This window comes from Hyla sarda, chromosome 4, assembly GCF_029499605.1.
Source record: "Hyla sarda isolate aHylSar1 chromosome 4, aHylSar1.hap1, whole genome shotgun sequence".
Classification (NCBI taxonomy): Eukaryota; Metazoa; Chordata; class Amphibia; order Anura; family Hylidae; genus Hyla; species Hyla sarda.
Genome location: NC_079192.1, coordinates 166,517,763 through 166,529,812, shown reverse-complemented (window position 1 = coordinate 166,529,812; position 12,050 = coordinate 166,517,763). Strand labels below are relative to the sequence as shown.

At 40.7% G+C, this 12,050-nt stretch overlaps 1 protein-coding gene across 4 annotated transcripts in view; it reads right to left on the bottom strand.

The window, feature by feature from the left end:
- Positions 1–5,205: 5,205 nt before the first annotated feature.
- AP3B2 (adaptor related protein complex 3 subunit beta 2) overlaps positions 5,206–12,050 on the bottom strand; it is an 81,978-nt gene continuing 75,133 nt past the window's right edge. For all 4 annotated transcript variants that reach the window (XM_056572618.1, XM_056572619.1, XM_056572616.1 and 1 more), the window contains exon 27: positions 5,206–6,362. In XM_056572618.1, coding sequence (XP_056428593.1) covers positions 6,212–6,362 — 151 coding nt within the window. In that variant the 3' untranslated portion in view covers positions 5,206–6,211. The remainder of the gene's footprint in view (positions 6,363–12,050) is intronic.

The window sequence follows — 12,050 nt, the reverse complement described above, 5'->3', positions numbered from 1 at the left end:
CCAAGAAAAATATCAGACAGAACAGCTCGCAGGATTGTGAGAAAAACTATTAAAACCCCACATATGACTGCACAATCCCTCCAGAAAGATCTGGCAGATATTTGTGGTACACTATTCTACTATAAAGAGATACTTGTACAAATATGGTCTTCATGGAAGAGTCATCAGAAGAAAACATCTTCTACATCCTCACCACAAAAATCAGCGTTTGAACTTTGCAAGTGAACAAATAGACAAGCCTGATGCATTTTGGAAACAAGTTCTATGGACCTATGAGGTTAAAATTGAACTTTTTGGCCAGAATGAGCAAAGGTACTTTGGAGAAGAAGGGGAACAGAATTTAATGAAAAGAACCTTTATCCAACTGTTAAGCATGGGGGTGGATCAATCATGTTTTGGGGTTGTATTGCAGCCAGTGGCACAGGGAACATCTCATGAGTAGAAGGAAAAATGGATTCAATACAATTTCAGCTAATTTTGGATGCTAACTTGATGCCATCTGTGAAAAAGCTGAAGTTAAAGAAATGATGGCTTCTACAAATGGATAATTGTTAGGATTCGGCAGGCTGGATGTGGATCCTCTGTGTCAGCGAGGGATTGGCGTGGACCATACCGGTGGACCGGTTCTAAGCTGCTACTGGTATTCACCAGAGCCCGCCGCAAAGCGGGATGGTCTTGCAGCGGCGGTAGCAACCAGGTCGTATCCACCGGTAACGGCTCAACCTCGCTGACTGCTGAGAAGGCGTGGGACAGAAGGACTAGACAGAGGCGAGGTCAGACGTAGCAGAAGGTCAGGGCAGGCGGCAAGGTTCGTAGTCAATGGGAATGGCAGAAGGTCTGGAAACACTGGTATGGCAATCACAAGAAACGCTTTCACTAGGCACAAGGGCAACAAGATCCGGAAATGCTGGGAAGGGGAAGTGAGGTTATATAGAGCAAGGAGCAGGTGGAAGCTAATTACAGTGATTGGACCAGGCACCAATCATTGGTGCACTGGCCCTTTAAATCTCAGAGAGCTGGCGCGCGCGCCCTAGAGAGTGGAGCCACGCGTGCCAGGACGTGACAGCCGGGGACCGGGACAGGTAAGTGGATTGGGATGCGATCCGCGAGCGGGCGCGTCCCGCTATGCGAATCACATCCCCGTCGGCAATGTCAGTGCAGCGCTCCCGGTCAACGCCGCGAGCGCTCCAGGGAGGAGCAGGGACCCGGAGTGCTCGGTGTAACAATAATGATCCTAAACACACCTCGAAATCCACGGGGGATTACATCAAGAGGCGTAAACTGAAGGTTTTGCCATGGCCTACACAATCTCCTGACCTCAACATAATTGAAAATCTATGGATAGACCTTAAAAGAGCAGTGCGTGACAGACAGCCCAGAAATCTCAAAGAACTGGAAGACTTTTGTAAGGAAGAATGGGCTAAGATACCTCAAACAAGAATTTAAAGACTCTTGGTTGGATACAAAAAGCGTTTACAAGCTGTGATACTTGCCAAAGGGGGCAATACAAGATATTAACTCTGCAGGGTGCCCAAACTTTTGCAGATGCCATTTTTTTTGTTTTCTGTGTAAATGATGGAAATAAAATCTAACTTTTGTTGACATATTATAAGAATGTCTAATCTGTAATTTGATGCCTTTTGGAGATTTTTCCATCTTTCCTTGGCTTCTTGATGCACATTGATACAAATTTTTACCTGGGGTGCCCAAACTTTTGATCCCCACTGTATGTGTTTTGTTGGTGAATGGTCACTCCTCACCCTCTTCCTCATATATACCTGGATAGATATCCAATGGATCAGGAACCAGATGATGCATCACTGACGCGAAACCGCGCTGTCGTTCTGCCAACACGCTTCGGCTACCGGCTGGTAGCTGCCTTCAATCCCTGCACCCGGGTGAACATGCTTCATGTATGGACTATGTTGCTTTAAAGTCTGAACAAGATATGTACATGGACATTGCTTTAATAAACTCCGATTTCTATTCTTGCTACATGTTGAGTGCCGACATGCTTTTTTCCTTTATTGGATATATTTGTGATAAGTTTGCATAACTGAAGTATTTGGCCTTGTTGCCTATAAAACCCTAAAGTATATTTGTAGAAGTTTTTTTTTTGTCCATGTTACTGGTTGTATTGCTATAGTACAGGGTGGGCCATTTATATGGATACACCTTAATAAAATGGGAATGGTTGGTGATATTAACTTCCTGTTTGTGGCATAGATGAGGTATAGAGTCTACTCATTTTAAACTTACTATAGGGATACTTACGTTGTAATAAATACAGGTTAACTTTTACATGTACCTCAAGTTCATTGTCTCCCTATAGTATATATACCCACAAAATAGCGATAACATGTCAGTTTTACCGTTAAAGTGCACTCCCCCCTCAAAATAATATTTTTTTTGTTGCACTGTACATTTTTTGTAAAGTGAAAAGTGGCATGAAAAGTACAGGGTGGGCCATTTATATGGATACACCTTAATAAAATTGGAATGGTTGGTTATATTAACTTCCTGTTTGTGGCACATTAGTATATGTGAGGGGGGAAACTTTTCAAGATGGGTGGTTACCATGGTGTCAGTTTTGAAGTCGGCCATTTTGAATCCAACTATTGTTTTTTCAATAGGAAGAGGGTCATGTGACACATCAAACTTATTGGGAATTTCAAAAGACAAACAATGATGTGCTTGGTTTTAACGTAACTTTATTCTTTCATGAGTTATTTACAAGTTTCTGACCACTTATAAAATGTGTTCAATGTGCTGCCCATTGTGTTGGATTGTCAATGCAACCCTCTTCTCCCACTCTTCACACACTGATAGCAACACCGCAGGAGAAATGCTAGCACAGGCTTCCAGTATCTGTAGATTCAGGTGCTGCACATCTCGTATCTTCACAGCATAGACAATTGCCTTCAGATGACCCCAAAGATAAAAGTCTAAGGCGGTCAGATCGGGAGACCTTGGGGGCCATTCAACTGCCCCACGACGACCAATCCACTTGATGTGTTCCCCTCTTTATGCACTGAAGCTGGCACGTTCCCTGAGTTTTTCCAGCAAGATGGTGCACCACCACATTATGGGTGTCAGGTCAGAGCATTCCTAGATGAACAGTTTCCTGGAAAGTGGATTGGTCGTCGTGGGCCAGTTGAATGGCTTTTATCTTTGGGGTCATCTGAAAGCAATTGTCTATGCTGTGAAGATACGGGATGTGCAGCACCTGAAACCTGAAACCGGGAAGCCTGTGCTAGCGTGGGAGAAGAGGGTTGCATTGACAATCCAACACAATGGGCAGCACATTGAACACATTTTATAAGTGGTCAGTAACTTGTAAATAACTCATGAAAGAATAAAGTTACGTTAAAACCAAGGACATCATTGTTTTTCTTGTGAAATTCCCAATAAGTTTGATGTGTCACATGACCCTCTTCCTATTGAAAAGACTAAAGTTGAATTCAAAATGGCCAACTTCAAAATGGCCGCCAGGGTCACCACCCATCCTGAAAAGTTTCCCCCCTCATCTATACTAATGTGCTACAAACAGAAAGTTAATATCACCAACCATTCCCATTTTATTAAGGTGTACCCATATAAATGGCCCACCCTGTACAGTTAGTACCAGTGAGTACATGTGGTATTATGGTTTTTTGCAAACATTTGTTAAGTGGTAGAAGGGCTAAAGTTCCTGGGTTTGTAGACTGATCTTATGCTCAGTTTGTAGCCTGAGTGAATGTAAGAACTGTGGAGTAGTGCTTATCCCTTACAGTCACATCTGTGTCCCAGTGGTAAAGAGAGGCCATCACTTGACAAAATGGAAATATCCCTTTAACCCCTTAACGACGCAGGACGTATATTTACGTCCTGCGCCGGCTCCCGCGATATGAAGAGGGATCGCTCCGCGATCCTGCATCATATCGCGTCGGTCCCGGCGCTCATCAACGGCCAGGACCCGCGGCTAATACCACACATCGCCGATCGCGGCGATGTGCAGTATTAACCCTTGACCGCCGTTTCTAAAGTGAAAGTGACCCGGCTGCTCAGTCGGGCTGTTCGGGACCGCCGCGGTGAAATCGCGGCGTCCCGAACAGCTGACAGGACACCGGGAGGGCCCTTACCTGCCTCCTCGGTGTCCGATCGGCGAATGACTGCTCCGTGCCTGAGATCCAGGCAGGAGCAGTCAAGCGCCGATAACACTGATCACAGGCGTGTTAATACACGCCTGTGATTAGGATGAGAGATCAGTGTGTGCAGTGTCATAGGTCCCTATGGGACCTATAGCACTGCAAAAAAAATGTAAAAAAAAAGTGTTAATAAAGGTCATTTAACCCCTTCCCTAATAAAAGTTTGAATCACCCCCCTTTTCCCATAAAAAAAATAAAACAGTGTAAAAAAAATTTAAAATAAACATATGTGGTATCGCCGCGTGCGTAAATGTCCGAACTATAAAAATATATCATTAATTAAACCGTACGGTCAATGGCGTACGCGCAAAAAATTCCAAAGTCAAAAAAAGTGCATTTTTGGTCACTTTTTATACCATTAAAAAATGAATAAAAAGTGATCAAAAAGTCCGATCAAAACAAAAATCATACCAATAAAAACTTCAGATCACGGCGCAAAAAATGAGTCCTCATACCGCCCTGTACGTGGAAAAATAAAAGTTATAGGGGTCAGAAGATGACATTTTTAAACGTATAAATTTTCCTGCATGTAGTTATGATTTTTTCCAGAAGTGCGACAAAATCAAACCTATATAAGTAGGGCATCATTTTGACCGTATGGACCTACAGAATAATGATAAGGTGTAATGTTTACCGAAATATGCACTGCGTAGAAACGGAAGGCCCCAAAATTTACGAAATGGCGTTTTTTCTTCGATTTTGTCGCACAATGATTTTTTTTCCGTTTCGCCGTGCATTTTTGGGTAAAATGACTAATGTCACTGCAAAGTAGAATTGGCGACGCAAAAAATAAGCCATAATATGGATTTTTAGGTGGAAAATTGAAAGGGTTATGATTTTTAAAAGGTAAGGAGGAAAAAACGAAAGTGCAAAAACGGAAAAACCCTGAGTCCTTAAGGGGTTAAGTCAGGGCATGTAACAGGAAAAGCAAGAGGACGAACTGGATCTGTCTGCAAACTTTATTTGAGACAGGAAGTAACAGATATTCTTGGGGGGGGGGAAAAAAACTGCACACTCATTCTTCCTCATGTTTAACTTTATTGAAAGTCTTAACAGATGTTAATAAATAAAATTATATTCTTTCACTGAAAATAGTACACGGGGCTGGGAAACAGTAAGAAGTCACTTCAGGGGTACAGTATACTACTGTCACATTGTCATATCCTATCAGTAGGTGCACCAATCATGGGATCATACTTTGTAAGAATGCAAGTGTCTAGGGTATAGGAAGCACAGCACAGATGTAAAACTCTCCAATGGAACCTGAATGTATCAACTAATAAATTATAATAATTACACATGTTAGTAGTGCTGAGAAGTAGCTTTCCATATGATTCTATAGAACATAGTCCCACTCCAATATAGTCTCAAGAGATGCACATACAGTGAAACCTCCCCCAAATGAAACCTCATTGAAGACACCATCCCCTTATCTAGACGTTATCTGTCCACCGTACAGTTTGCATTGGGGCCATTTTCTTTGAGAAAGCCATCCCCATAAAAAACTACTTTTTATTGAAATTTTGAGTGGTCTTCTCAAAGAGGCTTCACTGTTTCAACATGTTGTTTACCTATTACCTATGTTTGTTTTTTTCTATTGTGGAGCATGGAAACACTGAAGGGTTGTAAACACTATAATATTAAGTGGTTCTCCCATTCTATCAGTTCTAAAAATATAAATAATAAAAGACAACAGCAGATCTGTATATGCTATAAAGATACATAAAATGTTGCATTCATTGTTCTACCCTTTGTTACTGACTTTTCTGAGGCAAAATAATATTAAGGCCATGCAAGTACAGTGTCTTCATCTTTTTCAGTATACACATTCACTTCCTTCTCTTTAGTGATATGAATGACTAAAGATTTTTATGAAGAAATACTAAACTACAAATAAACTGAGTTATCAGCAATATAAGATGTTCCATGGGTCACGCATCATCTGATCTTTACAATAGTTTTAGTGCAGGTATTAAACCAATACAACAAGTGCACTCGCTATACCTATATCGGATGCTAACGTATCACTGTGTCAGGGCCTGGACAATGTCCTTGGCTAACATGGTTGCAATCACCATTTTTTCACTATTGATAGTCAGCACTGCAGAAGTAGCATCCTTCAGCTTCAAAGTTACCAGGACAAGGGTTCCACTGGATACTGTTTTAGCTGCGAATCTGTAGAGATATTACAAAATAGTATTAAAAAAGTTGTGCGTGTGTATAAAGATATATCTCCTTCTATAACAAAGTACTGTGTTGTGAGGTAACATTTTTACACAGTTGAAAGCATAACAAAAACAAAAAGCAGCAGTTGAATGGGGTCTGTGCTGATCCGAGCAACGATACGTTTGCAGACGATTATGAGCTTCTCCTGATGGATCTGAATTATGTCGGCAGAAAAGGTGTTGTGAATGCTCTCTGATGCATTTACAGGAGAACTAAATAGGACTACACATGGATACTGTTATGTAGGCTCTGTGTACACCTGTGTTGGGGCATTTACTCATAATGGAAGCCTCAACACTGTATGGACTGCAGGACAGACACTGGCTTATTCTACGGACCACATTGACATATTCAGGTCTATCGGCACTCTTTTTTTCAGGTTAGTGTGATGGAATCTGCAACAAAGTCTCCAGATGGAGTGTTGGATTGAGACACAAGCAGCTATGCTGTTAATAACCTAGCCATAATCCCTGTACATTCAGCATAATCTATTTCCCTTTGACTTACATTGACTTAAAAAGGAATGGTGACTGATTCAGTCAGCTCTAGGACCGCTCAGATATGTGCCATCACCACTGACAGCAATGCATATCTGAGTGGATCTGTCTGAAATTTTAATTTATGTGGCGGTTAATTCAGCAGTGTGCACGGTGTAGCAGAATCCCATTGAAAACAATGGGAGGCTGCTGCACTGGAATTACAGAGTGGCATTTTCACTCCAAGCCTTAGACTAAAGTAGGAGATTACAACAAATCACTGACAAACAAGGACTTATAAGTCCCCCTTAGCTATCATAGACCAAAAATAACCCAAGAAAAAATAGCTAAAATATATCAAATCTTTGTTATCAAAAAAGTCTCTAAAACTAAATACACAAACAATTAAATCACTAGATATCCGGAGTAAAAAGACTCCTCTTAGGGGTATCGTCTCCTATCACAGAACAGGGACAATCCGCTACAGAAAGCCTAAAACCCAACGCGTTTCCCCGTATCGCAGATAGTATTACGGTTCATCAGGGGTTTTACACAAGAGTGCTAATTTGAGTATGGTAGGGACTAGATATTACAATTCATTCCATTCTGTATAGTAGACAAAGCAACAAAACATAGCAAGCGGTAACACAAAAGACATAGAGTAATTCCTTATGATGTAAATTTCCACAGATGAATAATGACATCATTGTAGCATCTAAGGATCTGGTTGATGACTCCTGAGGATGCTGTTCATTCCTTATGACAGAATGACGGTATGGTATCAGTCACCATACAGATTGAGACAGATACATTAGATACACATGTCTTTATTGTCATAAGTGGCCTCCATCAACTTCATATGTGTTATGTCCAAATTAGTCTGAAGATAGAAGTGCCAGATTGGCCCAAATGTAGATAGTTCGGATCAATCAATAAATTCAGACTCCCTCTCTAGAACAGATCTTTTCAATTATATCTTATCACAGATCCACATGCAATACACTATGTTGTAAATTCTATACTGTAACTCTATGGCCTTATGCACACCGCCTCACTAGACTAGATAAAATCTAGGACGGAACATCTAAAAGCCTCAGATAATGATAAATCCAATGGCAGTTAGATCCAGTTCCATTCTAATGTTAGGTTGCTTTCACACCTCCATACTCTTACGGGCACATCAGATGACCACTCCAGTCCCGGATTCCTGCTAGTGGTCTCCACTCCAGTCCCGGATTCCTGCTAGTGGTATCCTCAGGAGTCATCAACCAGATCCTTAGATGCTACAATGATGTCATAATTCATTTGTGGAAATTTACATCATAAGGAATTACTCTATTTCTTTTGTGTTTACCGCTTGCTATGTTTTGTTGCTTTGTCTACTATTCTACTATACAAAATGGAATGAATTGTAATATCTAGTCCCTACCATACTCAAATTAGCACTCTTGTGTAAGCCCCTGATGAATCTAATACGATCTGCGATACGGGGAAACGCGTTGGGTTTTAGGCTTTCTGTAGAGGATTGTCCCTGTACTGTTATAGGGGTATCGTCCCCATATAAGTTCTCCTAAGAGGAGTCTTTTTACTCTGGATATCTAGTGATTTAATTGTTTGTGTATTTAGTTTTAGAGACTTTTTTGATAATAAAGATTTGATATATTTTAGCAATTTTTTCTTGGGTTATTTTTAAAGTAGCAGTTTAACATACGCAAAAAATGAATTTGCACCAAAATGATTCTGTGAAAGCTTTTTACTAAATTTCATTACCAATGGTCCACAGATGCCATGTTACTTTGCACATTACTATTCTTTCTCTTGTGCCCGTTGTTGTCTACTGGGTTATGTGCTTACTTGCAGTGTTATGAACAATGTAGAAATGGATGATCAAGAATGAATGATATGTGTACTATACATATTATAACTGCAGTCTATGGCAGCATCTGTGGTACTCTGAAGGTTTGAACTAGCCAAGATAAAAACACACACTTTATTTTTGCCTGTAAAAGATTAAAGAATGACTAAAAATGTTAAGTCTGGATATACTACTCTTTAACACACCATGCAGGCACTACCTTATACATATGGGCTCTGCTTCTGGAATATCTGTGTCACTGTATTAGGAAAGCAACTGATTAAAACACAAACTGAAGTATATAACAAAACATATTTTGCATATACAATTTATAAATGTTTAAAGATTGTAAACATATTTTAAATATAATCCAGGGGATGTGGTGCAAATCCTATATCATTATAAGGGTCCTTTGACACGGTAGAATATCTGCCTGGAAAATTTTTGGGTGGACATTCTGCAGGCAGCAAGTGTCAGAACAACAAGCCGGCACTAGGACCACTTGGAAATGCACAATCTTCATAGACAGCAATGCATTTTTGTGCAGATTACACACAAATAATTCACATGCTTATCTTTCTGAGGAGTCTGGAATTTGAATTCTAACATGTACACAGTATAGCAGAATACAACAAAAAACAATAGGAGTCTGTTGCAACAGAATTTCTGAGCAGAATCCTTCTGACCGGATTCCGCTGTGTGAATAGGGACTTAAAGGAGAACTTGAGCAGTTTTTTTTATAGAACTGCACAGGTTATTATTGAAGAATGATGGAGAGGCTTTAGTCTATTGGGGAGATTTATTTAAAAAAGCCAAAAAAAAAACTGTGCAAGTTGCCCAAAGCATCAATCAGATCACTTCTTTCATTTTTCATTGGCCATTTTAAAAATGATAGAAGCAATCTTATTGGTTGCTATGGGCAGCTGCACCACTCTTGCTCTGAACGGGTTTTAATGAATCTCACTACATGTGTTTACCTGTTTTAGTATGAATGCCAAATATGAGCCACCTGCCATTTTGGCTATATCTTCCCTCGGATGCAATCCTTTCACACACTCTCATGCACAGCCCTGCAGTTTGGCTGCCAATGCTTTTGAGTCCCACAAAATAACAGTATACGCTTAGAAATGGACCAAACATAGTCACTAGTAGACTACATTCAGGAATTCTGTAGTATACATTGGTGTGGTAATAGCCTAATAAAAAAAACAAAAGTGGTATTAAGGGTATTTTTGGAACTTTTTTTTATACATGGCCAACCTCATGATAGATGTATAAACTGACCCATTCTGAAAGCGAATGTGACTCTACCAGTTTGTGTAGATGTGGTTTTGATAATAGACAGTGTGTACTCCTCAGCTGATGTAATAACTGATGCCCAGATTTATCAATCAGCCTGAAACACGAATTGTCTGGTTTTTCCCATAACAACCAATCACAGCTCAGCTTTCATATCTTAATGAGCACGGTGTGCATAATGTGAAAATACTTTAGTGCTCTACACCTGGTCACACCAGAATAGGACAGACCAGTAGGCGGCATTCACACAGCTACTAAGAGAGACTTCACTGTCTGTTTGCATGTTATCTGGCTATGAGACTAGTATCCTTAGTCAGGAAGCTGACTACACAGTGTGAAGTGAGGATAGATGAGGTATAGAGCCTACTCATTTTAAACTCACTATAGGGATACTTACGTTGTAATAAATACAGGTTAACTTTTACACGTACCACAAGTTTATTGTCTCCCTATAGTATATATACCCACAGAATAGCGATAACATGTCAGTTTTACCGTAAAGTGCACTCCCGCCTCCATGTAATATTTTTTTGTTGCACTGTACATTTTTTGGTAAAGTGAAAAGTGGCATGCAAAGTACAATTGGTCATGCAAAAAACAAGCCCTCATATGGGTCTGCAGATGGAAAATTTAAAGAATTTTGTTTCTTGAAAGGAGAGGAGGAAAAAACAAATCCTTAAATAAAAGGATATTTGCTGTGTCCTAACGGCAAAATGTGCTGTGCCCCTAAGGGGTTAAAGGGGTATTCCAGCCATAGACATTTTACTCACTATCAACAGCACCTGCATTCTATGCAGGGCTGCTGCTCCAGTCTCGGAAACCTCTGTGTTTCCGGGACTAGAGACTTGATGTCACGTCACGCCCCCGCCACCTCGTGGTGTCAGGCCACGCCCCCTCCATTCATGTCCACACAGAGGTTTCTTAGACTGGAGTAGCAGTCAAGCATAGAATGTAGGTGCTTCACTAAGATGGCGGGGTTTCCCAGCGGTGTGCCCCCCGCAATCAGACATCTTATCCCCTAGGGGATAGGGGAGAAGATGTCTATGGCCCGAATACCCCTTTAACAGCGTTAACAATGTGTGGGTTGTTACAATTGTGGCAACTGTATTGACCATAGCATGTAAGGAACTAAACGTCTGAGAACGGTAAAAAGACCACTAATGGTACCGCCCCCCCTCTTCATATTTCACCACATTTAGTGGCTTTCTAAAGAGTAAAATGGGTAAATTACACTGGTGTATCTCGATCAAATGCACACAGTGTGAAAATGAGTTTTACACTGTGTGCATTTTATCAAGATACACCAGTGTGAACAGGGTTTGAATATAATCTTTTGCGATTCTGCCTTTTTTCTATGTGTGTATGTCTTTAACAAAATGGAGAAAATCCTGGTTTTACATATTTCACCTATGTCAGAAAATCCATTTCTTTAGAATCCATTGCTTATGTTGAGCACAATGTATTCTAATATGAAACAAGTGCGGATGGGTCATATAAATGTAACCCGCTTGCTGTCTTCTATACAATTTGTCTACTGAAGAAGGGGTCGGATTAAGTACCCTGAAACGCGTCTAGAGTCACTTATATCGTCTGAATATAGCACTAAAAAGAAGCACTGCTGCTTGGCTCTAATCTGCATTGAAGTACCGGCTCTACACATTGCAAAAGACCCAACCTACCACACTTGATCCTCGGTTCTGTGTTTGAGAATGCTGCCAGTCAGCCACGAGTCTCCTGCCGGAGCAACAATACTTTTTGCCTCCTGTAAGAGCGCTCCATACAATATACACAGAGCTAATGGCTGCCCGCACCACAGAGAGCAACTCCGGCGCCCGCACTGCTACATCAGCCGCAAGACTTTCTATCAGGTCTGTCATAGCACGGGACAAGCGGCTAGAGGATTGGTGAGATATTATTTTGCAACTGTCTAGGAGGATATTTTCAGTCACCTATAGGACTGTCCAAATGTTTGGACTACAGCTATTATTTTATGATTAACATTCTATG